Source organism: Heptranchias perlo, chromosome 7 (assembly GCF_035084215.1).
Source record: "Heptranchias perlo isolate sHepPer1 chromosome 7, sHepPer1.hap1, whole genome shotgun sequence".
Taxonomy (NCBI): domain Eukaryota; kingdom Metazoa; phylum Chordata; class Chondrichthyes; order Hexanchiformes; family Hexanchidae; genus Heptranchias; species Heptranchias perlo.
Window position 1 is genome coordinate 39,204,784 of NC_090331.1, and position 17,215 is coordinate 39,221,998.

Below are 17,215 nucleotides of genomic sequence, written 5' to 3' on the forward strand. Positions count from 1 at the left end.
GACAGGCCCACAATTATCTACTGGTGCTTCCGAGGTTCCACTACATCTGAAAGCATGAAAATACAGCCTCAGCATGAAAAATGGAAAGTCAGCTGTGCTTCCTATTTCCTTTTGAAGAGTGTTACTGATCAGCACCTACCTGCTGATTATTTAGTCCTGTTAACTACCTTGCTTTTGCACACATATTTAACAAGTTTTAACACAGAATACATAAAGTATTTTATCATTATGTTTTCTGATAATATTTCAGCAAACTGTATGTTGAAAAATTGATACATTCAGAATACTTTCCAATACAATTTGCACATTGTATAGCCATTGCTGTTCAGTGCCTGCTATGTCATACATTCTTTGCTCTTTGTTGCTTTACTAATTACCACAACCTGACATTTTGCTGGCCATTTTTCATAAACAGAATCTGGGCAGACCCTACTATGTATTATACAAAATAACGCCTGGGTGAAGGCAGTGTGGTGTTGCAGTGTTTTAGTGCTCCAAGTACTGTGTAATGTAGTGCCGCACCAGGGATTTGAGCCTACAATTCTGGTATGAATTCACAATTTCTAGCAGGCCATTGTAGGGAAGATGCAAGCATGGGATGGTAGCTGACGTTGGAATCACTTTGAGCGGTTCTCCTGCATTTCCTTCCAAGTGGATTGTCCAAGAGTGGCTTTACCAGAGATCAAGTCACTTGACCTCTGTCAGCCAATAAATGATGTGTGCCACTGCAGAGAATTAAAGAAGGACTGAAATTGCTATCACTTGAAAATAAGCCCATAAAAGAAGAATAAATGTAAGAATAAGGAGGAAATAAATTACAAACAAGTATAGCATCCCTCATTGGTTTTGGGTTTGTTTATGTATGATTGTAGTACAGTTCAAGGTTACATATACATCCACAGCACACATGGCCGTTATTATTGTATAGGTACCAGCTGATCTAAATAGGCTATTAGTAACTTTAGTATCAGCTTTAGTAGAACATATTGGTGTCAAAAATGATTTTTAAAAATGTTTTAAATGTTCCTTCAGTGGTCCAGGCCACAATCCCAGTGTGGATCCCCAGGTGAGCACCATCTCCATTATTTGGCAAGTAGATACCCCTAGTCTCATATAACAACCCTGCGCTGAACAAATGCCGGGTCCCAGAGAGGGTCAGGAAAGGGGAACTCTCAGTGTTGGGAGTCCCCAACCCCACTGATGGCAAAGCAACGACCTGGTGTAACTTAAGTCCCGGCCTACCTTGCCTGTCTTTTGGGCAGACTCCCACCGAAGTTACGATGGGAGTGCACTGGAAGGGCTGCCGACTTACAGTGCCATTGTTTTTTGAAAAGCCTACATTGTTCATCTATCCTTTAAACCCACTGGTTTGTGGGATAATCTCAACCAATTAGAAAATTGTGACAGATTCTTTGTGCTACAAAGCTGAAACGCAATGCACAAGACTTTTAATATATTATATTATAGATGTTGCAAAACTGTTTCATTCATTACTTCCTGATCTTTTTTAAAAATGTATTGAAAAATTGATACATTCAGAATACTTTCCAATACAATTTGCACATTGTATAGCCATTGCTGTCCAGTGCCTGCTATGTCATACATTCTTTGCTCTTTATTGCTTTACTAATTACCACAATCAGCTATGTATTTCTCTAGATCAGCTATGTATTTCTCCAAGGCATCCTAAGCTGTAATCACACTGATTGATGCCGTATGACATTGTCACCATGCCTAACCTAACTATTTAAAACTTTCTTACATTGTCATCAGTAGCTGGCTTATCTATTATCACCTCTGGCAGAAGTCGTCCAATGGGTGACGTTGGAGTTGAAAGTCCACCGACAAGTGAAACCACTCCATTGCAGTCCACTGCGCTGTGCATCTTCCCATTCATTGGAAGCACTGGTAGCATCCTGGAGGACCTACTGGTCTGACTAACGTTACTGCTGCGTCTCTCACCATGCCTGCGTGGGATAAAGAGTGAGCCCCTTCTGCTTTCATTGTCTTCAAAAGTGCTGTGTTCATCATCAGCAAAATCATTTTCTGACCCAACATCTTTAGTCCGTCCTTTGAAACTGAAGACGCTGCTCCTGCTATTGCGTCTTGGGGAAAAGATAGATCCACGAATACTTAGTAGTGACTGTAAAAGAATGAGAATATATGTCATTAATGTTTTATGCATTTATTTGCAAATCTATATTGTAGCATGGCATTTTCCGTACTCCCTATACTGAAGAAGCAATCCAGCACCATTTTAATCTGAATAAAACTTTTTACAAAAAAAACTGAAGCTTTGCCTCCAGGCATACTATTTGGTGCCCGCAGTACCTACTGCTGGGTCATCATTTCCAGTACGTGTAAAATTCAAAAATATGTATTAAAATGCTATGATTCTTTGCACGGCTGGCAGATCAATTAAAAGTACTGATACACTAGTAAGCGTATTATATCAGTCCTTTTGCAATACAAGGCGAAACAAGCGGAGACAGATTGTTGTATCAGTGTGGGACTAACCTTCATACCCACTGGCTCGGTTGCAACAAGTTACATCAAGCCTACAGCACAGAAACATGTCATTTGGCCCAAATGGTCTATGTTGGCATTTATACTCCATGTGAGCCTCCTCCTTCCCTACTTCATCTAACCCTATCGGCATACCCTTCTATTCCTTTCTCCCTCACGTGTTTATCTAGCTTCCCCTTAAATGTATCGATGCAATTTTCTTCAACTACTCCTTGTGGTAGCATGTTCCACATTCTCACCATTCTTTGGGTAAAGAAGTTTCTCCTGAATTCTCTATTGGATTTATTAGTGACTATTTTATATTTATGACCTCTAGTTTTGGACGCCCCCCCACAAGTGGAAACATTTTCTCTTGGTCTACTCTATCAAATCCTTTCATTATCTTAAAAACCTCTATCAGGTCACCCCTCAGCCTTCTCTTTTCTAGAGAAAAGAGCCCCAGCCAGTTCAACCTTTCCTGATAAGTATGTCCTCTAAGATTGGGCCACAAATGGCTGGAAAAATAATGGCTAATTAACGACGCTTGCCATTATTAGTTTGTTATCTCAAAGAAGAGATATGCCACAAGTTCCGATTCTCCACAAATTGCTGAATGGTTTTCTGTATCTAATTTGACTCTAATTCACCCCATTTCATTCTCCGTCATTCACTCTGTTTCTTTCTCTATTCTTTTCTTTCATTGTTAAGGAGATAGATCATTGGGCACGATGTACATGATGTCCCAGATGCGACATTGACATCGCTGTGCCATTATCAATTCGCAATTCCAGCAATTTGTGGCACAAATATAGTGCGATCTGAAGGTTGAGGTAAAAAGTCCAATTCATGTCGCTCATCGCAAGATGCGCAGTTCCAGCAATTTCTGGCCCAATAGGTCAAACATAGGTGCAAATATTTGGGGTAGTTACAGGTTTGTTTTGAAATTTAATTTTTAGGTAGCAATTTTCTTAAAAACAAAAATTAGAATTTTTGTATATTGTCAGCATTAGAACCAATGCATTAGTGACATTAATCTAGCTAAACAGAGGAGGGAGACTGAAGGATATGTTGATTGGGTTAGATGAAGAAGGGTGGGAGGAGGCTCGTGTGGAGCATCAACACTGGCATGGACCTGTTGGGCCAAATGGCCTGTTTCTGTGCACATTCTATGTAAATCCTTAAAAAAAACTGTAAACTAAGTATCCTCTTTGAGTGAATATTATTGGATAGCGAGAACCAATGTTTTCTATTAGCTGTCATAATTAACAAAGAACTTGCATAGAACCTTGGTTAGACCACACTTGGAGTACAGTGCACAGATTTGGTCTCCATATTATAGAAAGGATATACATGTATTGGAGAGTGCGCAAACTAGATTCACAAAGATACCAAAACCTAGTGGATATACTTATCAGGAAAGGCTAAACAGGCTGAAACTCTTCTCTCTAGAAAAGAGAAGGCTGAGGGGTGACCTGATAGAGATCTTTAAGATAATGAAAGGGTTTGACAGGATAAACGTAGAGAAAATGTTTCCACTGTAGGGGAGTCCAAAACTAGAGGTCACAAATATAAAATAGTCACTAATAAATCCAATAGGGAATTCAGGAGAAACTTCTTTATCCAAAGAGTGGTAAGAATGTGGAACGCGCTACTACAAGTAGTTGAGATGACTAGCATAGATGCATTTAAGGGGAAACAAGATCAGCACATGAGGGAAAAAGGAATAGAAGGATATGCTAATATGATTAGATGAAGTAGGGAGGAAAATACTCATGTGGCATAGACTTTTGGGCCAAACTGCCTGTTTTTGTGCTGTAGTTTCAATGCAACTCGATGTAACTTGCATTTATAATAATGCCTTATGTCTGAGCAACATCCCAAAACATTTCATACACAATGGATTACTTTGAAGTGCATCATTGTTATGTAGGGAAACACAGCAGTATTTTTCATGCAAAGTTCCACAAATAGCAATGAGATAATGGTCTCAGTCTATTTTGGTGATATTGGTTGAGGTAGGAATGTTGATCGGGACACTGGGGAGATCACCCTGCTCTTCAAATAGTGCCACAGGATTTGAATTTTATCTGAACTAATGGACCAGAAAGATGGAGCCTCAGTTTCACATTTCCTCCAAAGGACAGCACATCTGACAATGCAACACTCCCTCAGTAATGCACTGATAAGTCAACCCAGTTTACACACAATCTTCTAACTTATGTGAGAATGCTACCTAATAAGCCAGTATTTTAACAGTTTGAGCAAATAAATAGTAATTGATCTATCATTCAACTACTAACATTAGTAACTCTTAAGCAGGCAGTTTATATTATTTAGTCAGCCTGCTTCATTTGTTGTATTGTTGTAGCGACGCAGGTTACAAGTATGTAAAAAGAAAAAGATTAGTGAAGACAAATGTAGGTCCCTTACAGTCAGAAACGGGAGAATTTATAATGGGGAACAGGGAAATGGCAGAGCAATTAAACAAATACTTTGGTTCTGTCTTCACAGGGAAGGGCACAAATAACTTCCCAGAAATGCTAGGGAACCAAGGGGCTAGTGAGAAGGAGGAATTAAAGGAAATTAGTATTAGTAAAACAGTAGTGCTGGAGAAATTAATGCGACTGAAAGCCGATAAATCCCCAGGGCCTGATAATCTGCATCCCAGAGTACTAAAAGAGGTAGCCATGGAAATAGTGGATGCATTAGTTGTCATCTTCCAAAATTCTATAGATTATGGAACAGTTTCTGCAGATTGGAGGGTGGCAAATGTAACACCGCTATTTAAAAAAGGAGGGAGAGAGAAAACAGGGAACTACAGATCGGTTAGCCTAACATCTGTAGTAGGGAAAATGCTAGAGTCTATTATAAAGGATGTGATAACAGGACATTTAGAAAATATCAACGGGATTAGACAAAGTCAACATCGATTTATGAAAGGGAAATCGTGTTTGACAAACCTACTGGAGTTTTTTTGAAGATGTAACTGGCAGAATAGATAAGGGAGAACCATTGGATGTGGTTTATTTGGATTTTCAGAAGGCCTTTGATAAAGTCCCACATAAGAGATTAGTGTGCAAAATTAAAGCACATGGGATTGGGGGTAATATACTGGCATGAATTGAAGGGTTAACAGACAGGAAACAGAGAGTAGGAATAAATGGGTCTTTTTCAGGGTGGCAGGCAGTAACTAGTGGGGTACCGCAGGGATCAGTGCTTGGGCCCCAGCTATTCACAATATATATCAATGATTTGGATGAGGGAACCAAATGTAATATTTCCAAGTTTGCTAACAACAAAAAACTAGGTGAGATTGTGAGTTGTGAGGAGGATGCAAAGAGGCTTCAAGGCGATTCAGATAAGTTGAGTGAGTGGGCAAATGCATGGCAGATGCAGTATAATGTGGATAAATGTGAAGTTATCCACTTCGGAAGGAAAAACAGAAAGGCAGAGTATTATTTAAATGGTGATAGATTGGGGAATGTTGATGTACAAAAGAGACCTGGGTGTCCTTGTACACCAGCTACTGAAAGCAAATATGCAGGTGCAGCAAGCAGTTAGGAAGGCAATTGGTATGTTGGCCTTCATTGCAAGAGGATTTGAGTATAAGAGCAAGGATGTCTTACTGCAGTTGTACAGGGCCTTGGTGAGACCACACCTGGAGTATTGAGTGCAGTTTTGGTCTCCTTACCTAAGAAAGGATAAACATGCCATAAAGGGAGTGCAGCAAAGGTTCACCAGAGTGATTCCTGGGATGGCAGGACTGTGGTATGAGGGGAGACTGGGTCGACTTGGCCTGTATTCACTCGAGTTTAGAAGAATGAGAGGGGATCTCATTGAAACGTATAAAATTCTGACAGAGCTAGACAGACTGGATGCAGGGAGGATGTTTCCCCTGGCTGGGGGGTCCAGAACGAGGGGTTGCAGTCTCAGGATACGGGAAGGATATTTAGGACTGAGATGAGGAGAAATTTCTTCACTCAGAGGGTGGGGAACCTGTGGAATTCTCTACAACAGAAGGCTGCGGAGGCCAAGTCATTGAATATATTTAAGATGGAGCCAGATAGATTTCTAGACACAAAAGGCATCAAGGGGTATGAGGAGAGAGCGGGAATATGGTATTGAGATAGAGGATCAGCCATGATCATATTGAATGGCGGAGCAGGCTCGAAGGGCCGAATGGCCTACTCCAGCTCCTATTTTCTATGTTTTTATGTTAATAATGCCATAATAAAGGCAAACCAAGCACTGGGGTTCATTTCTAGATGGACAGAATTGGAAAGCAGAGAAATTACGTTAATCTTGTAGAGAGCCTTGTTAGACCACACTTGGGAGTACAATGCACAGTTCTGGTCTCCATATTATAAAAAGGATATAGAGGTATTGGCAAAGATGCAAAAAAGATTCAAAGGATGATATCAGAACTGAGAGGATATATTTATCAGGAAAGGCTGAATTTTTAACAAGCTAATAATGGTGAATGCCGTTAATTAGCCATTATTTTTCCAGCCAAGGCTGGAAAATCAGGAAAGGCTGAACAGGGTGGGGCTCTTTTCTCGAGAAAAGAGAAAATTGAGGGGTGACCTGACAGAGGTCTTCAAGATAATGAAAGGATTTGATAGGGTAGACCAAGAGAAAATGTTTTCACTTGTGGGGTGTCCAAAACTGGAGAACATAAAGATGAGATAGTCACTAATAAATCCAATAGGGAATTCAGAAGAAACTTCTTTACCCAAAGGGTGGTAAGAATGTGGAATACGCTACCACAGGGAATAGTTGAGGCTAATAGCATAGATCCATTTAAGGGGAAGCTGGATAAGCATATGAAGGAGAACGGAATAGATGGGAATGCTAATAGGATTAGATGAAGTAGGGAGGGAGGAGGCTTGCCTGGAGCACCAATGCCAGCATAGAACAGTTGGGTCAAATGGCCTGTTTCTATGCTGTGGACTCAATGGGCCTGATGTTAGCAGGGCTGCGGGTTCGCGGCGGGGGGGCAATTGGGAGCATGGGCAACGCGCCCGGTGAAATTAGTCAGCCCCCCGCGCGATCGCAGCCCAATTGGATCCACTTACCTTGTCTTCCGGGTTCCCCACTGCTGATCTGCGCGTCGGGCGGGCTGCGCATGCGCAGTAAGCTCTGTCAGCTGGAGGAGCTCTATTTAAAGGGGCAGTCCTCCACTGACAGATGCTGCAACAAATAGAAAAAATTACAGCATGGAGCAGCCCAGGGGGAAGGCTGCTCCCAGTTTAATGATGCCTCACCCCAGGTATCATTAGATGGGGTGAGGAGGAAGGGGAGGACAGAGATCTTCCCCCCAGCGGGCGGGAGGAAGCGGCCTGCCTCTGCCACCAGGAGGGCCTGGCTCGAGGTGGCAGAGGAGGTCACCTGCACCGCCAACATAACGCCCACCTGCATACAGTGCAGGAGGCGCTCCAATGACCTCAGTAGGTCAGCAAAAGTGAGTACACTTACTCATTCCCCTACACTCCATCTGCCACATCACCGCCCCCACCCCACACCTCCTTCTGCACTGCCAACACTACTCTGTCACATCACCCCTCATACCCACTCAAACCTCATCCTCATCTTACCTGCACTTACTCACCTCACAGTACTCATCCCGCCACTACCACTCAACCCAATCCTCATACAATCTCATGGCTCTCTCTCATACTCACCCTCTCGTGCATCTCTTTCACGGTCAGCCTCACTGAACCTGCCACTACCTGTGCTGCAGCCACAGGGCATGCATCACATATGTGCAGTAGGCAGCGTAAGGCAAACGTGTCGTGAGCATGAAGGGGATGCACAAGGGTGTTTGAGGGTTTGTCATGGTTTTTACTTATATTGAATTTCTGACCAACTCACATTACATTTTATATTGGCACCACTACAGCCACGTCTTTGCGAATCTTGTCTGGTTTGTGCAATAATGCCCTTTCCTGAGGATCACAGTGAAGACCCACAACTGATGCCACCCATTGTGTCACTGCAGAGTGGGTGTAGGTGTATTTGCAGGGCTCTTTTGTGCAGACGGCTGAGAGACGTCGGCGATGTCCCCGGTGGCACCCTGGAAGGATGCAGAGAAGTTGTTGAGGGCAGTGGTGACTTTGACAGCGACAGGTAAGAAGATGGTGCTCGGGCCAACCGGGAGCAGCTTGGCATGAAGGAGGCTGCAGATGTCCACGATGACATGTCGAGTGACTCTGAGCCTCCGTGTGTACTGCTGCTCAGAGAGGTCCAGGAAGCTGAGCCTCGGTCTGTGGACCCTGTGGCGAGGGTAGTGCCCTCTGCGATGCATCTCTCTCTGCGGTTGCCCTCCCTCCTGCTGTACAGGTGTATGTGTCACAGCACTCTGTTGTGGAGCTCCACGTGGACGGCAAGGCTGGTGATGCTGTTCGCCCTCCGAGGAGGTCATGACTGCAGCTACGGCGGCCCCCATCCGGAAGATGTACATCTGAGGGGGTCCGCAAGGTAGGTAAGAGTGTCCTCACACCGGGGATGCGGTTCCAGGTCGGTGAATTTTCTTGTTAGGAGGAGGGTGGTGGAGGCCAAACTTTGTCCAATGTGACGGAGTGGCCACCTGTCGAATGCATCTTTGCAGCTGCCAAAGGCTGCTGGCTGCAACACCTCCGTTTGAACTGGGAGTGTTTCCCCCATTCCCCCAGTATGGGAAACAGTCTCAGTTCAGTGTAAAATCCCACCCCTTCTAATAAAACAGCTCAATCAGGTCAGTAAACGACCTGAACGAGCAACATAAATACTTTCAAGTGGCATCCCGCTGGCTTTAATTGCCTGCGGGATTCCCACCTGCGGGGGCTGCGCGCGCACGCCGGCGCGTCAGTGGAGAACCCAGAATTGGGCGGGTTGGAACCGGGCTCCGGTCCCGCTCCGGGATTCCCCGATTTTCGGAGCCCCCCCCGCCAGGAACGCAGCCGATAGCGGGTGCTAAAATGATGCCCAATATAATTCGATGTATTGTTTTCGCCTAGCAATAACATATCAGAGGTAGCTGCTCCTAATTTAAAGCTAAATAGTTTAGCCTAGAAAATTGCATGAGAGTACTCACACAAGTGGAGTATCGAGCCGGGAAGTGGGAGGGGGTGGGGGGGGGAACCTGGATCCAGCGGTTTCCATGCCACTTACAATTTCCAACAAATGGCTCTCAGGCACTTCTTCTGCCTACTCCAGTTATGAATCGGCAGTTTTGGTGGTGGCATCTCTAGAGGCATTGCCACGTTAGCCTGGAATTCCAACAGATGTGCCCCTGTTACACCCAGTGGGACCTATTTCTGTGGAGAATAGATATCAGTGAAGGCCCAAGCGGTAACAAATCCAAAGGTAACTGATCCAGGGATTGAATACAGCTCATTGTTGGCCCTTCCATCTGAATTAAATAAATTAATAACTTTTGGTCTCCAGGTCGATCTAACCTCTGGCTCTGCTTTTGGAGCAGCAAGGTGCTGCTCTGAGATTGCACTGCCTCTGTGGGTCAGGTGCCCTTGTAGTGTCATTACAGGGATGGGTGCCCGTCTCCATTATTTAAATGGCACTGTCCCCAGGATTTAGTGTAGTATCACCATCAGGTCAAAGGGGCAGGTGAAAGGATTGAAAAAAACAGATTATTTATTTGAAGAACATCGATTCTGGTTGCAGAATGCTAGATAGAATGAGACTTGTCAATAAATAAAGGATACAATACAAAAGCTTGTTCTTACTTATTTTTTTGAATAGGTACATTTATTTTTTTTGTTTCTGTTCACGCATAAGTTAAAATGAATAATAGCTGTTGGAGTGCCAAAGTTTATACATGTGGTCATCCTGATGACAAAATACAAAAGAAACACTGATATATAAAACCTCTGTCTGAGTTTTTTTTATTCGTTCATGTGATGTGAGCGTCGCTGGCAAGGCCAGCATTTATTGCCCATCCCTAATTTCCTTTGAGAAGGTGGTGGTGAGCTGCCTTCTTGAACTGCTGCAGTCCGTGTGATGAAGGTTCTCCCATAGTGCTGTTAGGAAGGGAGTTCCAGGATTTTGACCCAGCGACGATGAAGGAACGGCGATATATTTCCAAATCAGAATGGTGTATGACTTGGGGGGGAACGTGAAGATGGTGTTGTTCCCATGTGCCTGCTGCCCTTGTCCTTCTAGGTGGTAGAGGTCGCGGATTTGGGAGGTGCTGTCGAAGAAGCCTTGGTGAGTTGCTGCAGTGCATCCTGTGGATGGTACACACTGCAGCCACTGTGCCCTGGTGGTGAAGGGAGTGAATGTTTAGGGTGGTGGATGGGGTGCCAATCAAGCAGGCTGCTTTGTCCTGGATGGTGTCAAGCTTCTTGAGTGTTGTTGGAGCTGCACTCATCCAGGCAAGTGGAGAGTATTCCATCACAATCCTGACTTGTGCCTTGTAGATGGTGGAAATGCTTTGGGGAGTCAGGAGGTGAGTCACTCGCCGCAGAATACCCAGCCTCTGACCTGCTCTTGTAGCCACAGTATTTATATGTCTGGTCCAGTTAAGTTTCTGGTCAATGGTGACCCCCAGGATGTTGATGGTGGGGGATTCGGCGATGGTAATGCCGTTGAATGTCAAAGGAAGGTGGTTAGACTCTCTCTTGTTGGAGATGGTCTTTGCCTGGCACTTGTCAGGCACGAATGTTACTTGCCACTTTTCAGCCCAAGCTTGGATGTTGTCCAGGTCTTGCTGCATGCGGGCACGGTCTGTCTCATTATCTGAGGGGTTGTGAATGGAACTGAACACTATGCAATCATCAGTAAACATCCCCATTTCTGACCTTATGCTTGAGGGAAGGTCATTGATGAAGCAGTTGAAGATGGTTGGGCCTCGGACACTGCCCTGAGGAACTCCTGCAGCAATGTCCTGGGGCTGAGATGATTGGCTTCCAACAACCACTACCATCTTCCTTTGTGCTAGGTATGACTCCAGCCACTGGAGAGTTTTCCCCTGATTCCCATTGACTTCAATTTTACTAGGGCTCCTTGGTGCCACACTCGGTCAAATGCTGCCTTGATGTCAAGGGCTGTCACTCTCACCTCACCTCTGGAATTCAGTTCTTTTGTCCATGTTTGGACCAAGGCTGCAATGAGGTCTGGAGCTGAGTGGTCCTGGCGGAACCCAAACTGAGCATCGGTGAGCAGGTTATTGTTGAGTAAGTGCCACTTGATAGCACTGTCAATGACTTTGCTGATGAGTGAGAGTAGACTGATGGGGCGGTAATTGGCCAGATTGGATTTGTCCTGCTTTTTGTGGACAGGACATACCTGAGCAATTTTCCACATTGTCAGGTAGAGCTAGAGTTGTAGCTGTACTGGAACAGTTTGGCTAGAGGCGCGGCTAGTTCTGGAGCACAAGTCTTCAGCACTAAAGCCGGGATGTTGTCGGGGCCCATAGCCTTTGCTGTATCCAGTGCACTCAACCATTTCTTGATATCATGTGGAGTGAATCTACTTGGCTGAAGACTGGCTTCTGTGATGGTGGGGATATCGGGAGGAGGCCGAGATGGATCATCCACTCGGCACTTCTGGCTGAAGATGGTTGCAAACGCGTCAGCCTTGTCTTTTGCACTCATGTGCTGGACTCCGCCATCATTGAGGATAGGGATGTTTACAGAGCCTCCTGCTCCCGTTAGTTGCTTAATTGTCCAACACCATTCACGACTGGATGTGGCAGGACTGCAGAGCTTTGATCTGATCCATTGGTTGTGGAATCGCTCAGCTCTGTCTATAGCATGTTGCTTCCGCTGTTTAGCATGCATGTAGTCCTGAGTTGTAGCTTCACCAGGTTGGCACCTCATTTTTAGGTATGCCTGGTGCTGCTCCTGGCATGCTCTTCTACACTCCTCATTGAACCATGGTTGATCCCCTGGCTTGTTGGTAATGGTAGAGTGAGGAACATGCTGGGCCATGAGGTTACAGATTGTGCTGGAATACAATTCTGCTGCTGCTGATGGCCCACAGTGCCTCATGGATGCCCAGTTTTGAGCTGCTAGATCTGTTCTGAATCTATCCCATTTAGCACGGTGATAGTGCCACACAACACGTTGGATGGTGTCCTCAGTGTGAAGACAGGACTTCGTCTCCACGAGGACTGTGCGGTGGTCACTCCTACCAATACTGAGAACTGTTTGTCATTTCCACACGAAGAGAAATCATATCAAACCTCCTCATGAATGCTACCATTCGACTTACTTTCTGACAGGAGTTCTCATTTCAAAGATTAAGGTGGTGGATGTTACCCTTGTCACAGCAGGCAGGTTATGTATGTCTCATTTCTCGAATAACAGAGCACCATCACTACCACTGTCACACGTGCATGCTTATGTGCAACATGTGACATTATGAACTGTGTATGTCTACAAATGTAAAGGTACAGTACACCACAATGTATAAGAAGCCAGAATATCTAGTGTGTGCAGCTAGTATTACGGGGGGAACAAAAATTACATTTACTGATACACCATTGCTTGATCCCAAAAATCAGACTTATGCCAATAGTGAAGTACAATGTAGCATTAATGCAAGTCGTGATGTTGTAATTCTGGGACTGTATTACACCGGACCTGACAAAATGCAAAGCCACTGGACAGTTCTTCTGATGTCTGCTATCATATTGTACTTCTGAAGTCATACAATCAGAAGAAGGGTGATCCATACATTATGATGAGAATCCTTTACCTGCATCAGGATCATTTAACAGGGATGACTGCACAAAGAAATTATTTACATAGCATTTAAAAGACAGTCACTGTCTTGTTTATAATATAATTATAATATTAGACCAAGTCACTGGAATCATTTGCAACACTGGAATCATTCATTGGTGATTGCTAAGATTTTAAGTTATAGCCTTTCTTACGGAAATATGGTAGAAGTATAATTGATTAATGTATAATGGCATATATAGTTTCTGTAAGTAATTCCTCTTACCTGGTGTGGGGAGGAATATTTATTTTCATAAGAAAGACAATTACGATCAATGGAAAATCGAAAACCATTCCCCTTTCTTCCATTGTCCTCTGATTCTGATTTGTGAATCATCTCATCATCTCCCTTTTCCTCGCCTCTTTGCTCTGTTTGTCTCCGTTTCTTCTTTCTGTTTCGTCTTTCCTTGGCACTCTTTGAACTAAGCTTTGATGCTTCTGAGGAACTATGTGACGTTTCACATGGTCCAACTCTTCCACTTCCATCCCCTGTCTCAGCTGCAGCCTGCCCAATGGAAAGAAAATCACAGCATTTTGAGAGATCATTATTTTCAATATTACAAAGGCACAAAGTAGAAAAAGTATTTGTATGCCACAGAATGTTTACTGAAGCAGTCAATCAGAGCATAAACGCCGGCATAGACCAGTTGGGCCGAATGGCCTGTTTCTGTGCAGTAGTTTCGCTGTAACTCGATGTAACCAAAAATGAATTGTTGTTAATCCATCAGTATATTTTAACTAAAAGAATCGGGGAGGAAAATAGGTTAATGCCTCAACTAAAAGTATGGACAAAGGTATTTCAGTCCAATGTTTTTAAGCATTCATATGCTATTATCCATCTGTGTAATTTTCAGGCCTATGTCTTTGAACAAGTTAAAGAAATAAGATTTTTATTCCTGCTTTGAAAGGCATGGAGGAGATCAAGATGTAGTGATTCAGCTACTGAATGGTAAGAGGGCTGGGAGATTTTAAGCACTGAGGTTATAGCTTTGCCAATAAAAAGAATGAGATGCATTGGGGTAGAAATTGCGGGCATAAAGTGAGAGCAGTGAGGCCCAATTCCGGGGTTCAAAGTCCTGCGCCCCAAGTACGCCTGAAAAAGTCCGACTGAAAACTGGGACGGGCCATTTTGCAGACGTTCCTGATAGACGTAAATGAGGGGCCTAACGCCTGTTTCAGGTCCCTTCTGCTAAACTGGTCTTCAGTGAGCAGAGCCGGTTTCAGACCTGTGTGATGGATTATAGGAAATGCACATTGGATGCATCATTTTTAATAAATAGCTAGATCAAGAGAGAGTGGGAAGGGCCTAAAATTTCTGATTTTAATGCTGCCGAAAATGTATTCATTTTAAAAGGATTATTGTCAGCAATTCAATCATGAAATGATTTGCCACAGAGAGGTAGATACAGATTACTATAATAATAATTATCATAATGCAATTTGGCAACTTCAGCATATGTGTTATGAAATGACAATTATGAAAATTCTACCTGAGCTTCTTCTTGATGCCTTTTAAGCTGTTCAAGCATCCGCTGAAATTCTGCTTCTTTCTGTTCAGCTTCCTCTAAAGTAGCCTGATTTTGCTCATCATACGCCATGGCAACAACAGCCAGAATCAAATTGACCAAGTAGAAAGATCCCAGGAATATGACCAGCACAAAAAATATCATATATGTTTTGCCAGCAGCTCTCAGGGTCTGATAAAACAAAATTTTAGGCTCTCTTTTACACATTTTCTTAGATTATCTACATTGACCTATCAGAGATTTTCTATGTAAAAGTATTCAACTTATTAGTACAAAACTGGAATAAATAAGGACACGAGGTAAACCATTCAGAGAAATACCTAGCATCAACTTTTTAAAGTCATTATTAATGTAACAGTCAATAATTAATTCATTATTTAACTATAACAATCAAGGGTAATATAAGATCATTCTCAAATATTTCAGTACATTTAACAATACTTTTGACAAAGTAATAGATCCAGGAAGAATATCAACTTAAAGGCTAAGCTGTTCCAGATGGCTGGAGCCATTGGGTAAAAATGTTAATTGAAGTATTTAGACCCAAAAGACATTTTTATGGGTATGTTGTGAAATATGCAATTTTTTTGTGTGTGGGAAAAGAAAAATGGCAAAAGGTTTTGAAAAACTATTTTAAATGATTGATTGATTCAATTGTTTTTGATTGGTAGATTTTCATTACATCTTATTCTGATTAATTGCTGCTTGAAGAATAAAAATTTGAGCGAATCAGATTGAGTATAACACAGATAGTGTAGTGTCTGAAGACCCCGTATGTAACTATAGAATACCAATCAGGAAGATTATACACTCACAAGAAGACCTGCCTCACAAACAGGATAAACATGGTGGGCGAGAAATATGGTTATCGCTGGGAACCAGTATGAAATCAGCGATGCGTCTACAGCATTGTGCCCAGAGGTCTGAGGCTTTTTCAAAATTGGGCCTCAGGCCTCATCTCCATAAAACTAGACAGCAATTGGGCATTCTGATGGAGCTCGTTGGTCAGGGCCTTCCAAAGATCTAGCAGCTTGAAAACCAAGCTGGCCTGTAGGTAAGTCCTGGGGAGGGAGGAAGTGAACGGGAGGCAGTGAGCGCGGGTGAGAAGTGGCTTGCAGTATTGCTATCGAGTCAAGAGGAGTACTCCTGCTCTTCCTGGTTCCTCATTAAGATAAGGGAAAAAAGAAAAACTTACCTCTTCTTCAGCGTCCTCCAGCTGTCTCTTTAAGAACTGCTAGTTACGCTGGCGTAGACCTGGAAAAACTGAGCAGCACATGCCAAATTTGGCATTGGGGTCCTGATTACCATTTTCAAGGAGTCTAACGGCTGTTTCAAATGGGAGCCTGGGTAGTCGATGCACTTACAGGGGGAGATTGGATGTGGGCAACTGAGCTCAGAAATTGGTTCCCTACCAATGTACATTTTGCACCCAAAAAACAGGCATGACGGGGACCAATTTTCCTGCCATTATTTCATAATTATCCTTGAGTATTCTATTTATAATGCTTGTTAAAAAAAACAGCATATTCCTTTCTTTCTGCTCGGGCTATTCAAAACACAGTGGATACTTAAATACATTACTCTGTCATGTGAGATTATTTCATGTGTTGTAGAGGCATTTATCTTTTATCGTAGAGATTTAGCTGACAATACTTGGGTTGTTACAGTAGTGCATTTGACAGTTGGTGATTGATCAATTTAAAATATTTTGTTCCATGACTTAGTAGAAGCTGTACTATTTAAAAGAATGCTACCTAAGATTGATTTTTGCTCTGCACCACTTCCCAATCTCAACTAAATTGTTAGGTTAAGATAATGATGCTTCCCCACAGACAGAGATTGATAACCCTCAGCTGCTTTTGCAGTCATGCACCTCCTAACTACTGGATACAGATTCATGGAGACCTGAGCATAGGTCGCCTTCCTACAGTCTTAGCCAAGGAATGGTTCAGAACAAATGGAGATCTAAAACAGGAGGAAGGGAAGTATATGAATCCACTGATTTACCTTAAATTCCTACCTAAGGCATTTTCAATATTTTGGCCACAAATAATTGATGTGAGGGTGAAAGGACTACTCATATTATTTTTATTAGTAGCCAGAGAATAACAGGGCTTTTATTCCCTTTTGATTGTTCTAATTATATTCAATAGCTCATCTAATACTGTATATTGTACGACTGAATAGCATTATAAATATTCTGATGCACATGCATTTGCATAAAAGCTTTATATTGCATTTATACATGATAAATCTCGCTTACCAGTTGGTAAAGGTTTTCCCAAAAGTCCTGAGTCATCAGCCGAAACAATGATAAGAATGCCCAGCTAAATGTGTCAAAGCTGGTATAACCAAAATTAGGGTTTCTTCCAGCTTTTATACATGCATACCCCTCAGGGCATTGACTAGGAAAATAAAATATGAAGGAATGAAAAGCACAATTAAAATATTTAACATCTCTAC

The 17,215-nt window shown here is 42.9% G+C and overlaps 1 protein-coding gene across 2 annotated transcripts in view; it reads right to left on the minus strand.

Annotated features, from left to right (window-relative positions):
• scn1laa (sodium channel, voltage-gated, type I-like, alpha) overlaps window positions 1–17,215 on the minus strand; it is a 157,989-nt gene that overhangs the window by 121,442 nt on the left and 19,332 nt on the right. The window contains exons 8-11 of one of the 2 annotated variants that reach the window (XM_067987358.1): window positions 17,016–17,157; window positions 14,717–14,923; window positions 13,453–13,731; window positions 1,796–2,143 (exon numbers count right to left, since the gene is read on the minus strand). In XM_067987358.1, coding sequence (XP_067843459.1) covers window positions 1,796–2,143; window positions 13,453–13,731; window positions 14,717–14,923; window positions 17,016–17,157 — 976 coding nt within the window. Of the gene's footprint in view, window positions 1–1,762; window positions 2,144–13,452; window positions 13,732–14,716; window positions 14,924–17,015; window positions 17,158–17,215 lie in introns of both variants that reach the window. The other variant, XM_067987359.1, reaches the window with a different exon arrangement.